The sequence below is a fragment of the Carex rostrata genome, chromosome 15 (assembly GCF_964058835.1).
Source record: "Carex rostrata chromosome 15, lpCarRost1.2, whole genome shotgun sequence".
Taxonomy (NCBI): Eukaryota; Viridiplantae; Streptophyta; class Magnoliopsida; order Poales; family Cyperaceae; genus Carex; species Carex rostrata.
In genome coordinates, this window is record NC_135932.1 from 8467016 (window position 1) to 8493994 (window position 26979).

The 26979-nt window shown below is 34.2% G+C and overlaps 1 protein-coding gene and 2 long non-coding RNA genes across 6 annotated transcripts; 1 reads left to right on the top strand and 2 right to left on the bottom strand.

The window, feature by feature from the left end:
• Positions 1 to 3632: 3632 nt before the first annotated feature.
• LOC144566444 (uncharacterized) lies at positions 3633 to 4685 on the bottom strand. The gene is made up of 3 exons (XR_013515195.1): positions 4361 to 4685; positions 4025 to 4139; positions 3633 to 3709 (listed from the first exon to the last, which is right to left on the bottom strand). It is a non-coding gene; the product is annotated as an uncharacterized LOC144566444 (long non-coding RNA).
• Positions 4686 to 7587: 2902 nt separating this feature from the next.
• On the bottom strand, positions 7588 to 10597 carry LOC144566685 (uncharacterized). Of its 3 annotated transcripts, none has more exons than XR_013515261.1 (5): positions 10155 to 10597; positions 9769 to 9857; positions 9393 to 9435; positions 8535 to 8629; positions 7588 to 7855 (listed from the first exon to the last, which is right to left on the bottom strand). It is a non-coding gene; the product is annotated as an uncharacterized LOC144566685 (long non-coding RNA). The 3 variants fall into 3 exon arrangements; XR_013515260.1 differs by having other exon boundaries at positions 8535 to 8638; XR_013515259.1 differs by lacking the exon at positions 7588 to 7855 and having other exon boundaries at positions 8298 to 8638.
• A 6237-nt stretch (positions 10598 to 16834) lies between these two features.
• Positions 16835 to 26540, top strand: LOC144565914 (uncharacterized). 2 transcript variants are annotated; one of them, XM_078315756.1, is made up of 16 exons: positions 16835 to 16912; positions 17055 to 17162; positions 17434 to 17548; positions 17864 to 18089; positions 18722 to 19163; positions 19735 to 19866; positions 20444 to 20530; positions 21107 to 21230; positions 22546 to 22866; positions 23376 to 23440; positions 23860 to 24040; positions 24334 to 24438; positions 24519 to 24590; positions 25010 to 25183; positions 25719 to 25850; positions 26244 to 26540. In XM_078315756.1, coding segments are annotated over exons 1-16 (2451 nt in total). In that variant the 5' UTR covers positions 16835 to 16910; the 3' UTR covers positions 26409 to 26540. The 2 variants fall into 2 exon arrangements, with proteins under 2 accessions (XP_078171882.1, XP_078171883.1); XM_078315757.1 differs by lacking the exons at positions 16835 to 16912; positions 17434 to 17548 and having other exon boundaries at positions 17053 to 17162.
• The last annotated feature ends 439 nt before the right edge of the window (positions 26541 to 26979 follow it).

Below are 26979 nucleotides of genomic sequence, written 5' to 3' on the forward strand. Positions count from 1 at the left end.
AGCAAAAAGAAAACCCTCTTACTGATATCTGTCTTATCAGTACCAAAAACAAAAACAAAAACCAGAATTAGCAGAGACTGAATTATACCAGAAAATCAAGAAAAAAATTCCAAATAAAGAATCAACACAAAAGTATTTCGGATCTCTTAAAAAGAAGTAGGAAGAGTTAAAAGTGTACCTACCTCACACACCTCGAGCTTGATGCGGGGTAAGATCACAAATTCCTCTCACAACCGAACTACCACCATATCTCTCAGCCGTATCCGCTATGATTCAACCAGAAGAGCCACGATGCAGAGCCATGGGTGATCCATAAGTCCGCTGAGGCAAGGGACACGAAACCCAGGCCTTTGCGGTAGAAAACCTTGCTCCCGTCAAACCCTAGCTCCAAAATTGAGACCGATAAGTGCACAAATAAAAAATGAAGGGCATGTGGTTGATCGGCGTTGGTTCCTCTATTCCCATCTCCGGCCAAAGAGAGGGAAGGCAGCGGAGAAGGGAGGAGGAAGGTGGAATCGGATTGAAGAAAAGAGGAACGGGGAGAAAGAGGGATTCGTACCCTCCCAGGTACTGGAGAGGATGTGAATTCGAGAAAAAAGGCGAGACGGTAAAAGAAAGGGCAAAGGTGTATTCTCTCCATTCACCAAGAAATGGAGGTGTCCATTAAAGGCGTCTCTAGTGGGTCAAACGGGTCCCGTGAAGATGATCCAACACAATTCCTGTTCATGAGATTCTCCATGTGGTACTCTAAAACCAATATTTAAATTTCATATGGTGTAGACTGTAGCCTATAAATTTCATGTTTTACCCAATAACCTGTACCTTGACCAAAACTAACCAATATGCGTTTATAACCAATATAGAATTAAAGCGCCAATCAATAGTATGAAAAATTATAGACAATTGCCAAAATATCAATAAAATAGAAATATTCATTCTTATAAAATTTACTTTCAATTAATAAATTGTTTCAAATATTTCATCTAAATATTTTCATAAATTTCAACATTTTAATTATAAAAGTTCAAAACTTAGTTTTCTTGCCAATTGTATGTTAATATATTGAACGTCATAAAATAATTATGTTTCTATAATGCATGCATGAAGTTCTTTTTTACTTTATGTTGTGTGAAAAAAATGAATTATTTTTGTACAACCAAAAAAAAAAAAAAAACACTATGAGAAAAAATAGGGCACAAGATTTTTGGACATCCTTTCTATAAAATATTAAAATTTCTAATTTTCCTATAAAAATTGTATTAATTATAATGATTTGTAAAATTATAAAATACCTTTCAAAATGTTGTTAACCTGCTAGAAACCAAATTTGAAAAATAATTATTTTACAAACTATTTTAAAATCTAATTAAGGTATCGTTTTCATACAAACGGGTCAAGGTTCATATAACATATTCATAACAAAAATATCAATATTCATAAACATAATCATAATTTACATGGTACACCATTCACAAAGAGCTATCCAATTCATACCAAGATAACAACAGCTACTAGAGCCACCATAATCAAGAGCCGAAAGGTTTCGGCCACCATAACAAAACCATAGAGAGCCTCATCCCTCGGTAATAAAAAAAAAAAAAAAAACTCTCAAACCGAGAGGAACCTTAGAGCCATAGAGCCTCATCCCTCGGTAAGAAAAGAAAAAAAAAACTCAAACCGAGAGGAACCTTAGAGCCATAGAGCCTCATCCCTCGGTAAGAAAAGAAAAGAAAAAAACTCAAACCGAGAGGAACCTTAGAGCCATAGAGCCTCATCCCTTGGTTAAGAAAAAAAAAATGGTAAATCATACCAGAAAAATATTATTTACTAACCCAAAAATTATCCATGATGGCCACTAAAAGAGGTGGCTGGGTCAATATGCCCAGTGCAAAAAAAAAAAAAAAAAAAAAAAAAAAAAAAAAAAAAAAAAAGGGTGAATAGTCACCAAAACAATATTAAGAGCCGAAAAGTCACCAAAACAAAACTCCAAAAATATAACCAAGAAAACAAATACCAACACCAATACCAATTATAAAAACCAATTACCAAATGACCAAATAGAACAAATACCAATACAAAATACGAAGGTCATGAAAAATAAAAATTGATACGTTGGTAATTATATATAAAGAAAACAATAATGCTACCTTGAGGGGGAGCAAATTGATGCCTCTATTTTAGGGGAAGTTTATGAAGAAAAATATGTAGCGGGTCAGAGCAACCTGATTCAACAAAATCAAGATCAAATGAGGCAATCTCTTCAACAACCGATTGTGGTGTAGACTCAACAAGATAACTCAAAAATGAGGTGTCTTTTTTTATATAAATTAAAATTTCCTTACATGATAAATTGATAATTGATAGTGGTGACAAAATATTTTGATAATCTAGACATAACAAAAATGACAAAATTAATAAGTTAACACAAGAATTTAAATGTGGCTAAATACCTTGATTTTACATTAATTTAGATACAGAGATCGGGTTACTGCGATTGTTTGAATTTTTAATTGAAGGATTCAAGAAATACGAAGAACATCAAGGGTGATGAAACCATCTTCAAGATTTAGAGACGATGCAATCCCTTCGGGCATAAAAAAAGATGCAAGCCAAAATCAAAACTAAACTCATGCAAAGTGAGGAGCAACTTGCTAGTATCCTCATCAAAGGTTCGGACCCGAGTCCATTCGAAGACAAGCAAGCTAGGATTGTACAATATTTACATTCCTAGCTTGAGGGGGAGTGTTGAAAATAATAAAGAATTGGAAGATTAATCTCAGTCGTTCATCATCAATCAAGCGGTCTAGGATCAACCAAGAATAAAATATTTGTTCTTTTTATTAGTTTTAGAAATAGATATAAAGTAGATGAATAGTACCGTTGGTACAGTAAATAAGAATAGTACCGTTGGTAACGTTGGTGCAGAAACGGCTAGTTGAATCTTGTATGCTATAAATACTACATAAATCATTGTAACAAAAAAAATATACATCAATATAGAAATGCATTTTTACCATAGACCATTCTCTCTGTCTCTTCTCTATTTTCCTCTAAAATTCAACATTTTGGTTATGTGATAACAAATCAAATTATAGACAAAATAACTCATTATACCTCTATGATTTTTGCTCAATCAAGTCAAGTAACACAATACAAGAGGAAAGAGAAAAATAACAACCAACTACAAAGACTGTTCAAACAAAATCCAAATGAACATTAAAATTTGCAATTGCTTTTAGCTTGTGTCAATTTGGGCTCTAAAATCGGAAGATACCGACCAAGCACAAAATTGTCAACATCTAACAGGTTTAAATCGCTAAATTCAATGCATGCCAAGATATCCAGGTTTTTGTCACAATTTTTAAATATCAGAAGTACCATGTATAACTTGCAAATATAGAAACTTATTCACTCTAGTTAGCAGCCAAAAAGAAAATAACAAAAAGCCAATATAAAGATAACATGGTTTAACTGAATTGATACCAGTCATGTCATTTTCCCATATCTTGGACTTCGAGCGGGGCTGCATGACATGCAAGAAATCCTGTAGCTTCGGATCAGACAAATCCTTGCTCTCTGATATTGTTGCTTGAGATGAATTCAGGTCCCCTATATCTGTTTTGAATTGCACATTATTTTTTATTTTTTTCTTTTGAGAGTGTCGGGACCAAGGCCGAGGCAATGCTGTGTCACCCACCTTTCGAGCAACCTAAAACAAGTTCAATTGATTGTCTGTTTATTCAACAACGAGTGTAGTTTATACTTAAAAATGAAAAATGTTTATCAATTAAAGTAAAGAATAAGAACAGGCCCTACCTGATCAGTAATTAAATGAAGAAATGTCATCTAGGATTTAATGCTTCACATTGAATTAGTGGTTTTTAATATTATTACATAAGGGTAGTTTGAAGCTTTGGCCTGTTATCTAAGATGAGAGATAAATATCAAGTGCTAATTAAACGAGTCAGGTCAGGTTGGATCATGATGAACCAATGTCCTGGACCTTACAAGTATTGAAGGGTACCTCACAAATAATTTTGCAAGTATCCATGTAAGTGTTGTTGAAGTAACTAATGGCTGCATGTGCCTCATTCTCAGTACGAAAGCCAACAAAAGCAAATTGCCTACTCTTCCCATCACTGTTTTATAACCAACAAGAGATAATAAAATGAGTGAGTTTTCCTTGTATGACCGAGAAAGATGTATTAGATCATTGTACATTTAGAACCTGGCTTGTTGTCTTTCTTTATGTACTAACAGGTCTGGTTATCCTTGGTTGAAAGGAAGGACTACACAATGCATCTTACTTTCAGTAAGGCAATCTCCTAATGCATCTTACCAGTAAAACAATAATGCATACCTAGTGCGAATGACCTTCGCATCAGTTACCTCTCCTTTTCGAGAAAAGAACTCCCTTAACTGCTCTTCATTTGCATATTTCGGCAAGCTCTTTACACAAATCCTGGACCTATTTCATGCAGAGAAATAAGAAAAGGTGATTTGGGAAAAAAAAAAGAATAATTGATATCCAGTATTAGTGCAGGTATGATAACAAAACAATTATGGTGAATCTGTACTGATTATGTATCCTACAGCAGATACAAGCTCTAACGTTTATGACTGAGTGTACACAGGTTCTATAGTTGAATTGAGGTTTGTTGAAAACCATTACTGAGATTAATATTAAAAAGAGTGATCATACAACATATATATAGTTTGACGACCTAATAATTACTAGCAGCTCTCCACTTCAATTTCAATCTCCCGAGAGTGTACATGCTCTTAATTGAATTGTCATTGAAAAAAAATAGTAAAATAGTTTGGAAACGAGTGATTATACAACATACAAGTCGACCAGCTATTCCTAATTTCATTGAAAAATATGTACATTTAACAATGTATAATTGAACCAGCAAATATTTTTTCTTCCTCTCCACAGTCCACTTCTGTTCAATCTATCTATCCCTAATTTCAACCCACCTGTTAAACCAATATTATATTGTGATATTCCCATATAATTTCCCTAAAATGAAAACTAGTACTTACATCCTTTAAAGAAAGGAACTTCTGGAGATATTAATCTTTCTCTAACCTGAGAGACGGTAGAATCACGTCTCCACACCGCTGGAGATATTAATCTTCATCCCGTACAAAGCCTCCTCTCTCCCTCTCTCTCGATCTCGATCGATCCGACAAGGACGAGGTTTTATATTAGGGTTTAGGGTTTTACCTTTTGTTTTGGAATTCGCATCCTCTGAGATATCTCAAACCATGCGTGACTTTTTGGAAAATCTTAACCGTTCAAATATGTTCTGCACGAATCATAAAGCACAAATAATAGCGCTATCCTTGAATAGACACCGTAATGTTTGTTAGTTCAGAAAAATATAATTATTGGTGTGAACAAAAACAAAAGACGTGACACTATAGATTTTTTTTACATTATAAAACATAACAAGAGCATGATAATCAGGTACCTGTTCACCAATTAATTGTCTCAAATAAATAACATTGGCATGAAAAGAAGCTTGTTTTTTTTCATGAGTAATAATCATTGATGTGGTTATAAAAAGAGATCAATTCACATATTAATATTTACATTTTTTTAATGGCAAATAATTGAACATATTAGTTCATCTGCCACTTATATCTGAGACCTCGAAAATATTTTGACTTCCTGACTTTTCCTCTATTGACAAAAGCAAATAGTCTAATTAATAAAGAATATGATTTTCTTCATTATTATAACGATACATAACATCAAGTACATCCAATCATTTGAAATATTATTTAAGTTATATATGCACTATCTTAATTTTTCAATCCAATCATTTGAGACATTAGAGAAGACCAAATCGATACATAACATCAAATACATAACGTACAACAGTCCGTACAAAGCCGCGGATTCCCTTCTTCTTCAATATGCACCCGCTCTGTTGCCTCCTCTTTCTCTATCTCTGTTCCCTTAATCTACATCAATGTAACCACCCAACAATGTTCTTCTAAGAAATATAATGTAATATCTTATAACTATAGCAAAAGAGTTAACAGGGTATAAAAAGCCATTGCTATATATAAGAGATATCAAAGAAATCCTCATCATTATCTGATGTATAAATGGGAGAAAATCCAAGAGCAAGGGTAGGTCCACTGCATTCGGGAAGGGAAATTAATTGTGGCACGAGTGATGAGATTAAGAAGGGACACTTCTTGACCTCTCTCACCTTTCTCAAGGATAAACCAGCCATGAGCAGATCCATAGATACTCACATCTACCACGCAAGTATCAGGGATGTCAAGCTTGTGGATTTTAGAATGTTGAGTAATAATCTAAGTAATAAATAAGTTAATAATCTAAGTGTCAATCTATGAATCCACAATGAATAAATTATGTATTATTTTGGTTCAGACATTTCATCGAACACAAAATAGCATTGATATATAAATTGTTCAATTTCATGAAGCAAAATATAGTTTTTCAACCAAACAATAAGAGATAATAAGAGATCAAGAGATAAAGAATTAAGAATTACCAAGTTAATTTGAAAAGTAAACTCTTGATTCTTGATTTTCTCCGGACCGTCTATATAGAAATAAAATTGAAAAATAAGAAAACAAAATGGGGTGATCTGTATTGCATGAAATTGAAAAACATATTCCAGATTTCCACGACAATCAAACAGAGAACAAAGAAAAATTCAAATGGAATCCATTTTGTCATTAGATGATCTGTATAGAAACGAAAGAGAAGTAAGAAATAAGGAAAAAAAAAGAAAGAAAAATATTGCTATATTTTCGGAGTATGTCCAATTTTAATAGTAACGTATCGTGTGACATTACATATGGCAAGTATGTTTTTAACAAAATTTAGATTTCTACACATAATTTAGATGCATTTAATCGAAAGAAGACAGATGATGTTATTGGATGGTTGAGATTAAATTCAAAATTTCATCTTTCAATCGTAGCCGTTGGCAGATCGGACACCCACGATTGAAATTAACTTATTTTCGATTTGGTGCTCAAATTGAGAGGTCTTTGCAAAATTTTACAACAAATTATTTTAGATGGGCATGATCAAATCATTCCATTCTCATCATTACTTAACAAATCACAATGTATTAGAAGTTGGAAAAAAAAGAAGTCAACAAACACTAGTACAAAAAACCCCTTCACTGACTGTTAAAATACCCCTACACCGACTGTTATAGCGGCGTCAGTAAAACCAGCGCCAGTGAAGAATACCTTTTACTGACTCTCTAAAAACAGTCAGTGTTGGGTTCAACACTGACTGTTTTAAAGCGTCAGTGTTGACACCAACACCGACTCTTTTCAAAAAGAGTCAGTGTTGAGAACCAACACCGACTCTTTTCAAAAAGAGTCAGTGATGAGCACCAACACCGACTCTTTTTAAAAAGAGTCAGTGATGAGCACCAACACCGACTCTTTTCAAAACAGTCAGTGTTGTGCATCAACACCGACTGTTTTTCTGTGTTGACATGATTCTGTTTTGCTAGCCATATATTACCATTCAACATTTATTGACATTAAAAAATTAATATGCCACAATCACAAACAAAAGACAACAAAAAAGTTAATTGCCATTAAAAATTATCAAATTTCATGTTATCCAAATTACATGCCATATATCCACAAAACACACAAAAGACACCAAATTATCCAAGTTAATTGCCATCAAAAATCTATTTACTTGACTTAAATAAAAAATGTTTCTCTTTCTTGCAACCTATAACTAATACAAAGGATAGTACCACCCGAGAAGAGATGACATTCAATTGACGAGGCCTATTCAACGTAATCAACCTCACATTGCCACTTCACCTAGTACAACCTACGGATAGCAATTAGTGAAAATTAGAATCTGTGCCATTAAATTTAATATCACAATGACAAAGTGCATGACAAGAGGGTAGTATGACAATATACCGTAGAAGTGTATTCACTCCATGCCTATAATTAACTTCAAAAATTTATAGGCAAAAGTTGAACTAATTAACTTCGAAAATTTGTAGGTAAAAGTTGAACGTGACATTTGAATTGCCCCTGAACTATACATTTGTTAAGCATTTTTCAAACATACCTTTTTCAAGTAAAATCGCATACAAATTAAAATCAAGTCACAATGAAATGAAGAAAACTCTAAATTATAATCACAGAGGTCATCTCCACAATAAATATATAATAAGAACAATTCCACACAAAAAATATATAATCGCATAATGATGCAAGAAATTATTTCTACTGGAAGCATCCTAATCGTGGAGGCCTCAAATGAACGAACTTTTTTTTAACCCTTGACCAACTAACAATGGTATCATTGTACACCACTAATTACAAAATAAATTATTTACCAATATTTAACAAATTAGGTACTACCATGAATAAGAGTAGAGTTCTCTTGTTTAAATTCATACAATACTCAGGGTTAGAGAGACTTTCGTAACTAATTACATCTACATGTTGGATAGTTAATAATAGTTTAAGATATTTGCAGGGAGTATCTAACCAACCTTAGACACATGAAACAGTAGATAATCTCTCGGCGTATAGCTTAAACAATCTACATCCGGTGTTTATGTACCACAACTTCTGGAGTCTTCAGCATCTGCAATTTCTACAGCATAAATTATAAAACCAAAAATGATTTTACCAGTAAGGAATGACAACAGCTAGTGAGAATAGGCCTGCTACTGTCACAATGAAATGCAATGAAAAGCATTATTTTGACCTCTGCTGACAAATCAGCTGATACTGACAAATTGAAGGACTAAATTGCAAAACCAATTCCACAGTCAGATAAAGAATTGAAAAATACATGAAATGGACGCAAACTTTGCATTTTTCTGATTTTTCTACACAAAGTTATGAATTTTCAAAGTTCATATTTAAAAATGAGAGAATTCTGAATTTTCCTGTCAAAATGACAGTCCATGCCCCTGACAGGAGAATAATTCCTAAAAATGTAAATAAAATCTCTAAAATGGTAAAAATTGGTATACAAGCCCTTAATCCATGTCTCTTTGGTTCCGTAAAACAAAATTTACAACCCATGTACAAAATTCATGAGCAAATGGATCAGACAAATCTGAAAATGCATGGTCATGTGACCTGAGCTTGACCAGAACCTGGTTCAGGTTGAATTGTAGCCTCTGTAACCATTGAAACCTTTTAAATGTTCTGAATGACCTCCCTGAGCACTTGATTCAGCCTCAAACCCCTTTAATTATTCATCGGTATACTGATAAACCCAGAACTTATTTCTCAAGGTCTGAATTTGGAACAGGGACAGCCATATACTGATAAATCCAGAACCACCAAAACAATATACCCGCATCACAACAAGCAAGAAACTCAATTTAGGAACTTACTCTGCTTGATTTATGGCTTCATTGATACGCTGATCATAATCATCTATTTACAAAAACAGCATAACAGTAGTTAGTATTTCATGGCTAGAATAGCAAAGAGCTCTGCAAAATAAATTTGGAAACTATGAACCGATTGTTACATGGGCTTATTTGGTGTTTAATTGTATATGGATAATAAAGCGAGAACTAAACTAAAGCTTGATTGAGCCTCATATCATAAGTGAAAAAAATAGGTTAGGTGAGACAACATTGGCCTCAACAAAGTCTCTATGGAACAGTGAAGCTTAATCCATGGTTAATCAAACAAAATAAAAACATCATATTACTAAATAAAATCGACAACAAGCAACAATAAAAGTGAGTGCTTTTTAATTACCCGAGAGAGGAGCAAATCGCAAAGAGGGGCAAGAAGGGGCCGGTACCAAGGCTGAGACGGCAAAAGACAGAGAGAGTACATTGCAAATGCTGCAATTTAGTGAAGAAATCACTCAAAAATTATTTGTCAATCAAAATTTATAATCAATTTAAATTTAGGACAGATTTACTGGTACAGAATACTGTTGAACTGGAACTCTCAAATCAGCGCTGCAGGCATGGAAACCTGTACCAGCAAACAAAGGGAGGTGCTGGTACGAGCCTTAAAGGGGTGTAATGACAGTTCAAGAACAATAAAAGTGCAACACTGTACAATCTGGTGCCAGAAAAGGAAGAGGGTTGTGCATGCAAAATTGGAAAGAACAGAATAGAGGAAGGGAGATAAACCTTGACAAGTTCTCCTCAGCTTCAATTGCAGGCAGCTTGCGTGGCATGAGCGCATTCCAACGCGACATAGAGGTGGTGGCCGAAGTCAGAGTCCGGCACTGTGGCATCGTGTTGTGGCGTCACCGCTGGTTCCTGTCAGGGCTGAGGTGGTTGCCAGAGTTAGAATATATGCTTGCCAATTATTCAATGTTATGAAAGGTTGAACTGAACCAGCGATGGTGAGAGATCGAGAGAGATCGAGAGAGAGATGGTGCGTCAGGGATGGTGCCGATTTGATGCGTCTGTGCTGGTGAGAGATCGAGAGAGAGATGGTGCGTCAGGGATGGTGCCGATCTGATGCGAGAGAGAGGGATGGTGCGGAGAGGGTTTAGGGCTAGGCGAAAAGGGTGAGGTCTGGCGGCTACAGGGTCTGAAGAGAGCGAGAGAGATGGAGAGGGTTTATCGCGAAGAGGGAAATGAAATTTAGAAGGGGAAATGACTTCGCGGCTAAAATCGAAACATATAACCGGGAACGAAAATTTCAGCGGCATCTGCCAAAAAAATCACCGACGGTTTTAAAAAGGGGTCAGTGATGAGAGCAACACCGACGGTTTTAAAAAAAAAGGTCAGTGTTGAGAGCAACACTGACTGTTTTCTGAAAAACAGTCAGTGTTAGTGTTAACACTGACTGTTTTTTAAAAAACAGTCAGTATTGATTATCAACACTGATGGTTTTTCAAAAAACAGTCAGTGTTGAACACCAACACTGACTGTTTCTTTAAAAACCGTCGGTAATTTTTTTCGACAGAAAGTTAAAAAATTTGCAAGGAAGAGAAATAAAAAAGTTTGCAAAATAATTTTGTATATATAGAATTATATTATATAGATTGAATTTTATTTAAGGGATATATTCTTTGCAAAAGTTTATGAGATAAAAAATATTAAACATAACCAAAATAAAATTTTTCGAAGTTCGATCATGTCTAAGCTTCAATCCAACTAGAAGTGTTTATAGTGCTTCGATGTTTCAATATTTCATCCTCTTGATTGATAGGTAAATGAAAATAAAATTTCATTTCATTGCACATCGATCGTTGATTGATTACGTAAAAATGAATGGTATGAAATTATTGGCTCAATTTCAAGAGACAAATAACGATAAAATTATATAAAATTGACATTTATAAGTATTATTTGACATATAAGATGTAAAAATAGTAGAAAATATTTATTTTTAATTCTTTTCATACTATTTTCTGTACAATTATTACCTAAATTTAGATTTGTAAATTTATATCCGTTTGATAGGAGATGAATGGTCTTGATTTCAAAGGAGGTGTCCATTTCTGAGGTTGTGGGTGGGAGTCCATATCATACTACTTAATCAATTTAAACAATTAAACAATTGTACTACTAATTGAAACGGTTCCAATCGACCCACGGACGACATTTGGAGTGAATCCAATTTGAATGGTAATTCTTTTAGCATGCTCTCTGTTTTGCTTGTGTTTAACATAATTTCAACTGTTGCCTTCCCTTTGGGGTGAATCCAATTTTTTCTGCAATAAATATATACACAACATTAGAATAATTTTATGCAAAATTTGAAGTTAGAATTAAATTGAATTTAGAACAACCCACCTTAATTTATGCAAAATTCATATATGCAACATGCATATAATGCTATATAATTTTATGTGTCAAAATTATTTAACAATTTATTTTTAAATTTACAAAATTCTAAGTTTCTAATTAACATATTTTTATTTTTATGCTCTTCAACATAAACTGTATTATCATATTATTTATTTATGTACATACTTTCTTAACAACTAATCAAAGTTTAAAAATATATTATAAATTTTGAAAGACTTCATTGTATTGTAAAATATTCACAAATTACTTAATTGGATTCCCTTATCAAATTTCATATAATTAACTCGTGATTTTCTTTAGGATTCTCCGTCTTTTTGTATTATCTTGTGATTATTAAATTCGTATTTGTAAAAACTTGAAAGATTTTAAGTTTTAACTTGATATTATTAAATAAATTCATGTATTACATGTGTTCAATGAAATGTTCAAAACAAAATAATATATTTTTAATTATGATATTTGAAAAAAAAAAAAAACAGTCAGTCTTCAACACCAACACTGACTGTTTTTAAAGGGTCAGTATTGCTACTCAACACTGACTCTTTTGGAAAACAGTCAGTGTTGGTTATCAACACTGACTGTTTTTCAAAAGAGTCAGTGTTGAACACCAACACTGACTCTTTTTAAAGCGTCAGAGTTGGTAATCAACACTGACGCTTGAAAAAGAGTCAGTGTTGGTGTTCAACACTGACTCTTTTGAAAAAGAGTCAGTGCTGGTACTCAACACTGACTCTTTTGAAAAAGAGTCAGTGCTGGTACTCAACACTGACTCTTTTGAAAAAGAGTCAGTGTTGAGTACCAACACTGACTCTTTTTAAAGCGTCAGAGTTGATAATCAACACTGACACTTGAAAAACAGTCAGTGTTGGTGTTCAACACTGACTCTTTTTTGAAAAACAGTCAGTGTTGATAACCAACACTGACTGTTTATAAAGCGTCAGTGTTGAACAACAACACTGACTGTTATTTAATAAAAGAGTCAGTGTAGTGTGAGCAACACTGATGCTTTGCTTAAAATAGTCGGTGATTAAGGGTCGGTGAAGGGGTTTTTTGTACTAGTGAAATGAATTAAAAAAAATGCAGTAATTGTTGCTTTAAATTCCTTGCATCTCGTTATAGTCTGAAAGTTCAATGTAATTAACTAGGATAATAAGTAATTTTTACAACGAATTAAATTTTTAAATATAACAATACGATGAAAAATTAAGACGTATTAGGTCCAGAAATAAGCCGAATTATAAATCCTATACTATTGATACGAAAATAAAACTACAAATTAATTGAATTAAACTTCTTTATTTAATTAGATTATTCATAAAATTAAATGAAATACAAATTATTTGGCATATTGAGAAGTTGAGAAATTTATTATAAAAATACAAACACTAATAACGAAACTAAGTTAAATATTTAGTGATTAGTGGGGTTATAGATAAAGATGTGAATTTTTAAAGAAATCAAGGACATCTAATCGTCCATATATATACATTATGCACGAATCTTGATGCGCGTGGCATTCCGTTGAGGGGGAGAGAATTCTTGGACTGATGTTACGCTGAGCAATTTTTGTTTGAAAAGTTTCGCATTAATTCTGAATATGTTCAAAATGTTGAAGGGCAATTTGCAAAAGTAACATACAATGATCTTCTCCCCATTTATCAGATATTTGGTGCAGGAATTGATAGTATTAATCATTTCCAATCAGACAAGTTATCATAGAGAAATGAAAGTGATATCATAGTAAAAAAAGATAAATAAATTTCTGCTTATTGCAATGAGATTTTAATGAAATAAAAATCTAAAACTATCATAAAGGCATCCTACTCTCATATATACAAAATTAGAAATAAAGTCAATTTTAAAATTAGAAATATAGCAGATTATTGCTACCATCTCTCCCAGTAGAAGGTGGATTGTATCCACCCAGGTACCTGACTCAACACAATTGAAATGGACTGCTTAGATTTACTCTCAGCCGGTCGGGATTCGGAATAGCAGGGGGTAGGATTATTTTTGCTTTGAGATTCGTGCCAAGTTAAATAGAACAATTTTGGGCCATCTGATTCAATTGTAATCAGTCCGGTAAGCTGAGGGAATGTGAATTCCCGGTAGAACAGTAGAACCTCTTTCCCGGAAAAAGGTTTCTCCGTAGAAAACAACTGGGGAAGACCTTGCCGTTTTCCCTCTTCTTCTCCTTTCTCGTACAAATAAAACCCTAATCCCACCTCTCGTCCGTATAATTTAAATTTATTGTTTGTGAGGTGAGTCGGTTTTGGTGGTGCGGATTGGACGGTACTAAATTGTGTCATCGCTTGTGTCAATTAAAATTGCTACCATCTCTCCCGAGTCCGTGTCCCTCAGGGACTTGAGGTACAATTTTAAAAAATAAATAGTCCAGATTAATTCCATCTATATCTAATTCAATTCGTTCCTTATTATGACTATAGGAGTCTGCTTTGAAATTTGTGCCAAGCTAAAAAAACGGTGCAAATTTTCTGCTTGCACCTCAGGTGCCTGGGACAATACAGATTCATCTCTCCCGGTAGAACAGTAGAACCTCTTTCCCAAAAAAAGGTTCTCCATAGAAAACAACTGGGGAAGACCTTGCTATTTTCCCTCTTTTTCTCCTTTCTCATACAAATAAAATCCTAATCCCATCTCTCATCCAAATTTTCAAACACTCCATGGCGAATCATCCTAAGCGATGCCTCTACGAGGTTTTAGGCGTCGCTTAGGACGCCTCTCCTTCCGATATTCGCTCCGCCTACAGGAGCCTTGCTCTCTAGCTCCACCCCGACAAGCTCAAGGCTAATCCCAATTCCTCCTCATCTAACTCCACTGCCTTATTCCAAGAATTGCAACGCGCTTACGAAGTCCTCTCCGACCCGAAAGAGCGCGCCTATTACGACTCCCACTGCTCCCAAATCCTCTTCTTCGATCTCTCCAATTCCAAATCTAATTCTTCTTTCTTCGACCTGAACCTGTTTGGCTATTTCCCCACCTCTGCTTTTTCGGGTTTCACTGACACAGGTCGCGGGTTTTACCAGAAGTATAAACAAACACCCAGCTCGCTGTGCCGGTAGGGACAGTACCGTGCGCAGAGCATTCAAGGACATTTTTTGACAGTACCGTACGTGACATAGATAAACATCGAAACTTGTATTTTGCATGATTAAGAAAGATAGAAAACCTGAAATCTAGAGGCTCTTTATCTACCATTTAACATTATTTAGCTATAATATCTTAATTACATTTGTCACAACCAACTGTTTTATAAAAATCCCATAACCTAGACTACTAAAAATTGTTTAAAACTTAATACACTATCCATGTGGATCGACACCCTAATACTACACGGTAGGATCAGATAGGATCATGTGTTTGTGATCAAAACCTAAGTTGAAATTAGGGTTTATAAATATTTAAAAGTTAGTAATCTCAATTTGAGTTATCAAGCTTTTTGATATCGTTGCCGGAGATAAAGTAAGAATTCTCCTATGAGAAAGTCTTACGTTGTCATTAGATGTCTAACATAATAACTAGAACTAGGTCAAAAACTTTGTATCTTTATTTTAGCATATTTATTTCATGTATAGTTACTTTTAGCATATTTATTTTATTGTCAAAAAACACAAAAACTAAAAAATAGTTAGGATTAATTTATTTTCAGCATATTTATTTTTAGCACTTGCATTTTATTTTATTTTATCTTTAGAAGCAAGGTACTTTAACATTTTTCTTGTAGGTTATGCTGACAGAGACTACTAAGTTCCGCACCACCAGAAATTCCAACAAGAAAGACATTATTCTACCTCTACCATCTTCTAAACCAAAGGCGAAAACAAACCGCCAATCAAAGGAAAGCAAGATTGAAGACAAGCTAACCTTAAGTTCAAGCAACATGCATGAATGTGATCTGGGTCTCTATGTCATAACATCAATAATTAATGTTAATTTGGAATAGGAATTTTTATTCTAATATACAATAGAATAGAGAGGGTTAAGACTATAGATATAAGAAATAATTTTTTTTTTAAACATTAATTGAGTCTTGTGGAAATTCAATTTCAAGAAATATTCGAGACAATATTTTTTTGTCAAACGAAAAATAGAACCTAGCTTAGACTGAACTCAGCAGTTATTAATTCTAGCTAATGTGTAATACATGATTTATATATATATATATAGTGTACATTATTATAAGTTGGAAAAACCAGTGCAATCAAGGGAGCGTCTGAGATGTTTCTAAAATAGCGAGATAGAAAAAAATTAAAACAAGAGATGCTATTATTACTTTATTAGTAAATCTACAGTGTCATGTCTTTTATTTTGTATTAATTTGGTCTCCTCTAATGTCTCAAATGATTTAATTGAAAAATTAAGATAGCGCATATAACTTAAATAATATTTTAATAATTGGATTTGGATGTACTATTGATGTTATGTATCGTTATGATAATGAAGAAAATCATATTCTCTACTAATTAGTTTGTTTGCTTGTGTCAATAGAAGAAAAGTCAGGAAATCAAAATATTTTTGAGGTCTCAGATATAAGTGACACATGAACTAATATGTTCAATTATCTGCTATTAAAAAAAATTGTAAACATTAATATGTGCCTTGATCCCTTTTTATAACCACACAAATGATCATTACTCATGAAAAAAACAAGCTTCTTTTCATGCCAATGTTATTTATTTGGAACACTTAATTGGTGAACAGGGTGCCAACTTTGCGTGACTTTATGGAAAATTCCAACCGTTTAAATACGTGCTTCACGAATCTCAAAGCACACATAATACTGACCCTATAGCACCCCCGAATAGGCACCGGACACGTAGGTCACGCAAAAGTTGAGATATCTCAGAGGATACGCACTCGTCTATTCGGGGATAGCGCAGGGACCCGTATTATTTGTGCTTTATGATTCGTGCAGAACATATTTGAACGGTTAAGATTTTCCAAAAAGACGCGCATAGTTTGAGATATATGCGAATTCCGGTAAAACCCTACTATAAAACCTCGTCGGCTCGATCTTGTACGGACAAAGGAGGAGGAAGATTAATATCTCCCGCGGCAGGGAGAAAGATTAATATCTCCAGAAGTTCCTTTCTTTAAAGGATGTAAGTGCAAATTAGGGATAGATAGATTGAACAGAAGTGGACTCTGGAGAGGAAGAAAAAATATCACTCATTTCCAAACTATCTTACTAATTTATTTTTTCTTTTCCCAAATCACCTTTTCTTATTTCTCTGCATGAAATAGGTCCAGGATTTGTGTAAAGAGCTTGCCGAAATATGCAAATGAAGAGCAGTTAAGGGAGTTCTTTTCTCGAAAAGGAGAGGTTACTGATGCGAAGGTCATTCGCACTAGGTATGCATTATTGTTTTACTGGTAAAATGCATTAGTAGATTGGCTTGCTGAAAGTAAGGTTCAGTCCACCATAAAAAGCTGGTCTGGGTTCATAGCCGCACAGAATTAGTGCAGATGTGTAGTCCTTCCTTTCAACCAAGGATAACCAGACCTGTTAGTACAGAAAGAAAGACAACAAGCCAGGTTCTAAATGTACAATGAACTAATACATCTTTCTCGGTCATACAAGGAAAACTCACTCATTTTATATCTCTTGTTGGTTATAAAACAGTGATGGCAAGAGTAGGCAATTTGCTTTTGTTGGCTTTCGTACTGAGAATGAGGCACATGCAGCCATTAGTTACTTCAACAACACTTACATGGATACTTGCAAAATTATTTGTGAGGTACCCTTCAATACTTGTAAGGTCCAGGACATTGGTTCATCATGATCCAACCTGACCTGACTCGTTTAGCACTTGATATTTATCTCTCATCTTAGATAACAGGCCAAAGCTTCAAACTACCCTTATGTAATAATATTAAAAACCACTAATTCTATGTGAAGCATTAAATCCTAGTTGACATTTCTTCATTTAATTACTGATCAGGTAGGGCCTGTTCTTTCTTATTCTTTACTTTAATTAATAAACACTTTTCATTTTTAAGTATAAACTACACTCGTTGTCGAATAAACAGACAATCAATTGAACTTGCTTTAGGTTGCTCGAAAGGTGGGTGACACAGCATTGCCTCGGCCTTGGTCCCGACACTCTCGAAAGAAAAAAATAAAAAATAATGTGCAATTCAAAACAGATATAGGGGACCTGAATTCATCTCAAGCAACAATATCAGAGAGCAAGGATTTGTCTGATCCGAAGCTACAGGATTTCTTGCATGTCATGCAGCCCCGCTCGAAGTCCAAGATATGGGAAAATGACATGACTGGTATCAATTCAGTTAAACCATGTTATCTTTATATTGGCTTTTTGTTATTTTCTTTTTGGCTGCTAACTAGAATGAATAAGTTTCTATAATTGCAAGTTATACATGGTACTTCTGATATTTAAAAATTGTGACAAAAACCTGGATATCTTGGCATGCATTGAATTTAGCGATTTAAACCTGTTAGATGTTGACAATTTTGTGCTTGGTCGGTATCTTCTGATTTTAGAGCCCAAATTGACACAAGCTAAAAGCAATTGCAAATTTTAATGTTCATTTGGATTTTGTTTGAACAGTCTTTGTAGTTGGTTGTTATTTTTCTCTTTCCTCTTGTATTGTGTTACTTGACTTGATTGAGCAAAAATCATAGAGGTATAATGAGTTATTTTGTCTAGAATTTGATTTGTTATCACATAACCAAAAAAATAAAGTAATTAAAGACAGTTTCAAGCATGAGAAACATTGTGTATTGTTTGCAGTTGTGGTGACATAGTACTTCTAATTTGTACAATTCCTTCATTTCAGGAGTAGTTTAAGTATTTGTAGGGTTTTATTATTGAAACTGAATTTCATTCTTGCACTTTGTTTCTTCATCTTCTTCTTTCATATCTTTTCGTACTCCTTGCTAAATTAAGGTATTGAGGAAGAGGTCAAAGCTGAAGAGAAGAAACCTGGCAAGAAGAAAAGTAAAGCCAGGGAAATAGAATCTTCTAGTGAAATTACTGAACCATCCCAGGAGGAGGATAGAGGAAAGGAGAAGAAACCAAAGGATGAAGCTGTCACAGATATGGATTATTTCAAAAGCAGAGTGAAGGAAAACTGGTCCGATTCAGAATCTGAATCTGAGTCGGAATCGGAATCTGACAAGGAGGCAAAATCAAAATTGGGGTCCGAGTCAGAATTGGAGTCGGAGAAGGAATCAAAAAAGGAGTTGGAATCAGAATCGGATTTGAAGCACACAGAAAGGGATGGAGGTCAGAAATCAGGTTCAGATTTAGAAGACCCAAGTGATGATAATAGGAAGCTGGTTTTGGATACGGGTCGCTTATTTTTTCAGAATATCCCATACACAACGACGTGAGTTTGTCTGGCATATCATTTTTTTACTTTATAATATTGGGTTAGCTTTTTGGTAATTTTAAGGTAGTTTTGGATTTGTCGAGCATTTAGGTTGTACGTAGTAAACCGTGCAGCAGCATTTGCGGTATAAACTTGTAACTCAAAATGTTTAAAATATCAGCTGAAAGTTATCAGGCCGCAAACTGAGGCCTTGATGAGGTTCCTGTACCTTGCAGATTTAATCTTGGCTAATGGTGATGATCCAGTTCTGTTCATTATGTTCTTTCCCTTCTTATTTTTTTTTCTTTTTTTGCTTTCCTCTTCCTAATACTTAAAATTACATTTTCTTTTATTGGCATTTTGTTATCTTTTTCTGGGTCATTTTATTATAGTACCCTACTGTGTAAAAATAAACTGCATAACCACTAAAAATCTTAAACCATAAGTTTCAGACCTATATTTCTTGAGATCTCCGACAAGCATAGTCTGGCACTGATAAGTGCCTTCTGGCATAACCCTTTTGTGGGAGTTGTCTTATTGTTTCTTCTTGCTTTTTTATTTTTTTTATTTTGTGCTTTATGTTTTTCAGGGAAGATGAACTGAGAGAGCTCTTCAGCCAGCACGGAGATGTTTCACAGGTACATGTGGTGGTTGACAGAGAGACAAAAAGATCCAAAGGCATTGGTTTTGTGCTTTTTGCCTCTCCTGAGTCTGCAGTCAGGTATCTATTTATTTCTTTTTCTTTTTTGGAAAAAATATTAGCTGTAGAACTTTGGACATGTTTTTAAAGAAACATCCCTCATTTCATTAGTGCACTAGTAACACTCATTACCATCTGGTAATTTGCATGTAGCATCTCATTGCTCATAGTGCATCTATTTGGCAGAATTTTCTTCTGAAAATTATATGTTAGCTCAAGTGCTCAACCACTCACTACATAAACCCCCCTATAAGATTGGAATTTAAAACCTAAATCTGCTGGTGTGATTTTACTTTTCACACGTTGAAAAGAAAAAGGAATTGTTGAAGGTATGGCTGTAGGGGTATGATTGTGTTTCGTCAACAGATTAAATATTTTTCACCACAGAAATCCAACATCTCTAGCTTTGTTTGCATCTATGATCTATGTAATGTCATACATGCGAGAAGAGGTACTCAGTGTAATCTGCAACTATTTCCATTTCCAAATGAAAGGTAGTTCCGGTTTTGCAATTGTGTGCTTATGACTTGAAATTCTCTCTTCCCTTAACCTTATTTACTGATAGTCTGATACAGTTAATGACCATCCTTTACTTCAGGGCATTAGAAGAATTAGACAATTCAATTTTTCAAGGGAGATTGTTGCATGTGATGGCTGCCATGCCTCAAAAGAATGACAAAGCAGAGTAAGCATATTCCTTCAAATCTACTTCCCTTTATTTTTGTTTTTGTTGTGCCCATGTCTATCTAATGCCCTTGGAGGGGCACTTCATTGCCCATGCCATACTTGGATCTCACCAACAAACAAAACAATGCTTAGCAGAGCGGTTGGTGGTTTGGTTAGCCTTGTTTTAAATAGGTGGGCAAAAAACGGGTCTGTCTAAGCTGGTTGCGGTCATGTTAAGCTAACTGGTAGACATCCAATATTTCAGATTTAATACTTGCATAGTGATCTTTGCACAAACAGGAGGATTATTTATATTCTCTGTTAAATTTTTTGGGTAAACTAGTGTATAAATGATAAATTGGCATGTTGGTTATACATAAAATATGTTTTAATGAGGTAAGAGTTGCATCATGACATACTAACCTGAGCCTAACCTTCTAGTGGACTGAAATATCCTGATTGAATCTGGGTTATCTGTAGTATTCTCAACATGTTTTTGTATTTACATTGCCACACTTAGCTTTATGAGATTAATAGGCTGCAAGAGATAGTAACATTAAGAGTACTCAATTTTAACATATTAAATTTTCAAAAGGGTTGATGATGCACTGGGAGGGGAGAAGAAGAGTTTGAAAAAGATGAGAGAGGAGCAGAGAAAAGATGCAGAAGCAAGTGGTGATACACGCGCCTGGAATAGTCTCTACATGCGGCCAGACACTGTATGCATTCTCTCTTGAAGTTGTATTTTTTTTTTTTTATTCATGTGTTTTTTTTTTTTTGCATTGTGTTATTATTCGCTGATAGGTTTAGTTTGGTGTTACTTATTTGGTTTGCACGACTGGGTTGGATGCTATAGGAATTAATTTTGTAATTAACCACTAAAAAGCAAACCACAAATGCAGAATAATTAATACATAAGTACAGATCTAGTTATGATTCAACCTTCATTTAAATTGATTCTCCTGTTTTATCATATTTTCTAATAATTTTGAGCGAGGCAATCGTAATATGCATATTACACAATGGTCCGTGCTACAGACTCATATCTCCTTCTTTAAAGTCCAAACAGTTCTATCTGAACAGTTCAACATTCTCTTCATATTAAAATGTACTTGCAGATCAAATTTTACATTTTTTTAGAAATTTCATACTATTTTTTTAGATAGGTAGAAAAACACTTGATTTGAACATTCTGGACCATCCAAAATCAGTGATTTTTTCTACCTATCTAAAAAGAAAATAGTAAAAAATGTACTTGCATATCAAATTTTACATTTTTTTAGGAATTTTATACTATTTTTTTAGATAGGTAGAAAAACACTTGATTTGAACATTCTGGACTATCCAAAATCAGTGATTTTTTCTACCTATCTAAAAAAAAAAAATAGTAAAAAATGTACTTGCATATCAAATTTTACATTTTTTTTAGAAATTTTATACTATTTTTTAAGATAGGTAGAAAAACACTTGATTTGAACATTCTGGACCATCCAAAATCAGTGATTTTTTCTACCTATCTAAAAAAAATAGTAAAAAAACATGTAAAATTTGGTCTACATGTGGATTTTCATATTGAGATCATGTTTAACGGTTCGGATTGACTATTTAACCTCTGGAAATAGAGATATGGATCCATAGCACAGGTTGATCCGTAATATGCATATTACCATAGCCTCACTCAATATCTTTTATCATAATCAAAATTCATATTTGGATGATTTGAATTTGAAAGCCAGCAACTTTATGTGGATCGATATATGTTCAAGTTGAGATGAGAAAAATAAAACATATTTTTAGCAATTTGGGCCAAATTGTTAATCCTTCTACATTTTAAGAGCTTGAGTTTATGCGATATAGTATGGAGATGTTGGGTTTTGCAAAATCCAGGTTGGGCATTATTTGCAAATTTGATAAATTAGTATTATTTTGTCTTCCAAAAAAGAATATTTGTGCATGTAAGAATAGTCATTTTTCTGTCCGTCATATTTTATTAACTTAAGTTTAGTTGACCTCTGTCACTTACTTTACAACCAGGTCGTAGAGAATATAGTAAGAAAGTACGGCATATCAAAAAGCAAGTTGCTCGACAGGGAGGCTGATGATCTGGCAGTTCGTATTGCTCTTGGTGAGACCCAAATTATAGCTGAGACGAAAAGATCTCTTTCCAATTTGGGGGTTAATGTGGCTGCACTTGAAGAGTTGGCTGCAAAGAAGTGTGAGAGTACAGAGAGAAGCGATCGCATAATTTTGGTTAAGAACTTGCCCTATAGTTGTTCAGAGAGGGATTTATTTGCCAAGTTTGGTGAATATGGCATTGAAAAGATTATTCTGCCGCCAACTCGAGCTTTGGCCGTGGTATTTACCTGTTTTCCTGTGCTCCATTTTTCTTCATTGTTATTGCTGATAAATTTTAAGTATAGGCATTCTGGACATGTAGCTTGCTTGCAAAGACAATGCCTGGCAATCTTGCATCTGCAAATGACATTTTTGCATTTTTTTTTTAGATGTTGCTATGAAAAACTATTGGATCATTGTAATGCAAAATGAATACTCCATTAAAAGGCTTCCTCTGTCTGAGCCTATATTTGCTATATTTGACTGCGATATGATCAAGGGAAAGCAGACGTCGGGTTCACTAGTTGGCATGGATTTTTTCTTAGTTTTCCAATTATTATGCAAAATATAGTGTAATTTACTAAAATATTTTGCTTGACATGTCAATTAATTGTTATATACCAAAATGTTTTAGATCTACATTGCAACTATGAGAAACTTTTGTTTTATTTGCAGATAGTTTGCATAATATTCTTTTCATTTGCATCTATCACGGAACTTCATTCTGTTTTTGCTGATGTGAATCTCAGGTAATCTATATTGAACCGGCAGAGGCTCGTTATGCTTTCAGGCGTTCACTCTACAAGCAACTCGGGTAGTTTCTCATTCTGTACTTTAAATTTTGCTTATAAGTACTATTTTCAAGTTCTTGAAACTTTATTTAGATGAAGGATTTGTATTTTGCCCATGATATAGACTTGTAATGGGAAATGCAGTTTGGTGATGCAATACTTTGGATTTGGTGGTTTTATGTCTCTGGCGAAATCAAAGTTGGTCATGCCCTCTACATAACCTAGTCTATCAATTAAGCCCTCAGTATGATCTAGTCTCAATAAAGTTTGTAAGAAATGGAACATCCAAATAATTGGATGAAATTTGATCTTCAAGTACCTCGGAGCCCCCACCTCCTCCCAAATTTGAAATTTATAGGAAAACTCCGAGAAGGTTTTCAATTTTACTGAGCTATTGACTAAATTATCTTCTCTTTCCCTCTTCCCTTGTCTGTTTTAACAGAGATGTCCCTCTCTTTCTGGAATGGGCACCGAAGAATATATTGTTAGAAACACCAGTAACTGTTACTCAAGAAGAAACAAATGATTTATCAGCAGTAGGGGAGAAGTCAACCAAGAAGGTTCTGTTGGATCAAATTTTAGGGGTAGTAGATGAAGAAGAAATTGACCTTGACAAGGTTGAGGTTTGCCTTCTCTCCCTAAAAAGAAACACAGCTTTTGTTTCATATGCTACAATATCTGATGGTTTTCTTGTCTGACCTGTCTGCAATTCTCTTATTGAGAATTGACTTCGAATTTCTTGGCTTATTGTAAAGAACATTCAACATTACAATGGACGTCAAGTCAATTAATAGGACTTACCTTGAGCATTCTACATTTAATTCGACTGAAAGCTTCTTCGCAGGATTTACTCTCTAGTTAATTATCGTCTTTCCCCCCTTAAATGACTTTTGGCCACTTCAACATTTTCTTGCAGTCGACGTCATTATATGTCAAGAACTTGAACTTCAGGACAACAGAGGAAATATTAAAGCAACATTTTAGCAACAATATCAAGAGTGGATCTATAAGAAGCGTGGAGGTATCTTTTCTTAATTGGTTTTTTTTTTCCTCATCTCAGCTTTCACTTTTTTCTTAAAATGTTCTTTCTCGTTCTGTTAGATCAAAAAGGGTTTTGGCTTTATAGAGTTTGATTCACCCGAGACAGCTACCAATGTATTGAAAGAACTTCAGGTATTATTTCCCTCTTGGGCTATGCTGTACCTGTTTAATTGTGACAGCTTTCCTTTTCTATAGATCCATTTCTTTTTTGTGGCCGTACTACACTTTGGACTTGTTGTACTTGGCATGATTAGGATTTACGATGTAGAAGAATGTGATTCTTGATTAGCTGATGGCACGTGTGACGTGTTGGGTTTGGTTAGAAGGTTTTGACTTTCCCCACACAACTAATATTTTTATTCAACTGTGCTAATTTATTTAATCTGTCTCTTTCTATCTATTTGGGATGATGACGTGCACCAAATTGTAACTTTGACGGGCTGGATCAGGGTAGACCTGAAATTTTCCGATATTACAAAAGATTATGTTTGTTGTCCTTGTATGAAATTACCCGTCTTGAAGGTATTATATTCTGTTTTGTTCTCATACAGGGAACTGTATTGGATGGGTATCCTCTAACGCTAGAACTCTTGCATGCAAAGAAAAAGGGTGCAGTTCCAAAGAAAGAGGGAAAGGAGTATAGTTCTACAAAACTAATTGTTCGTAATGTGGCTTTTGGAGCAAGCGCAAAAGATATAAGGCAGGTTTTTAGTACTTTTGGTCAGGTAATTTAGTTGGTTTTTTCACATAATTTTTTTCTCCATAAAGTATTGATATCACATGACCTAGCAAAATGTGTAATATCTCATATGGCCCTCTAAAATATGAATTATCACCCTTAGGCCCGACTCCTTTCTACCAATTTTTGCAAAATGTAGTTTGGTCATCTCTTGATGTTTAGACCACAATTTAGCTCTTTGGTTTGCCTGGTGCATTTCAGTTTTACATGTTCAGAAATGGACCATAATGTAGAGTAAGGTATATCGGCATGTCAATTACTCATAATAAAAGTGTCTGAAAATTTGTTTAAAAAAATGGACTTGTCTTCTCTGTGTGTTACCCAATCTAACCTAAAAGAATGAACAAATACATTGTAGTAAACCATCATGAAACCCTTGCAGTTGACATTTATTCAAATAGATCTTGTCATTAAATGCAGCCCTTTGAGGACTTTTGGTTTTTCATTTTCCTAGTTATTTGGTTCTTTTCTAGTACCGGAACCCTTTGTTGACAAAAATTCATATTATTTTTTGTTCTCAGATAAAGCGTGTTACATTGCCAAGAAAAATTGGGACCCACCGGGGCTTTGCATTTGTGGATTATATGACAGAACAAGAAGCCCAAAATGCCATTCAATCTCTACGCAGTACTCACCTCTATGGCCGACGTTTGGTATTTCATCCCTTCACTCCAGACCTTCAGTATTATTGTTGGGCATTTGCAAAATGTTTTACTATCTGAATCATGGAGATCTTTTTGGGTCAATTGCAAATAAAACCCTGCTTTTAAATTTACTGTTAAAAGTAAAATAAATAAAGATAAATATAAAATGCCCCTAGCAAGTATATGAAATGTTTAACAGGATAAAACTTTTTAAATTTGTGGATCTTATTTTTGGGTTTTATCTGCAAATGTATTGAAAAAAAAAGGTACAAGATGCCAGTTTTGATAATATTTTGCATTAGTTGCAGCAATGAATTTCTGGAGCAATTTCCATAACTATATTAACTTAGATTTGTTACTTGATATACAATAAATATATTTATATATGTATTTTTTTGTTAGGTGATTGAAAGAGCAAAAAAATGTGAAAGTTTGGAGGAACTGAGAGAGAGAACTGCAGCTCAATTTGTGGATGAAAGTAGCAGTTTCAAATCCCTCTCCAGGAAAAGGAAGCAAGCGGCCCTTGTAGATGAAGGCAATGTGAAGTTCTCCCGAATAGTAGAATAATTTTCTTGTATTGTTAAACAGCAATATTGGGCTGCTTGTTTTTGTATATAGAAATAATAATGTATTGGCCAGGCTAAATGACATGGGAAAAAAGAAAATTTGGGCTCATGTTTGGACAATTAATTATATACAGCTCGACCACCAGATTGAGTACTTTCCTTTGATTCTCAATGAATTTCTCTTATAACAGTGCTTTTCTACTATCTTAAAAAATTCTAAAAAATATTAAATCTGGCTCGGCCGCAAGTATATGAAATTTCATGTGGAAATCATGTTTAATGGTTAAAATGACTATTTAAAACTTTGAAAATAGAGATGTGAATTCATAGCATAGAAAGGGGTGATTTGTAATTAATATGCATGCTACCATAGCTTCACTTGGGAAGTTAAAACTGGGTCCGGATCCCCTAAAGTAACTCAACTTTTGAGTCTGATTCGAATTCGTCGTTTGAGATTACTTTCGGATTCGGATTCATTACTTGGGATGTGTGCTCCACTTCGGATGGATTATCACGGATTTGAATCGGATGGTCCGGATCCAAAATTCAAAAGTTGGGTTACTTCAGTTCAC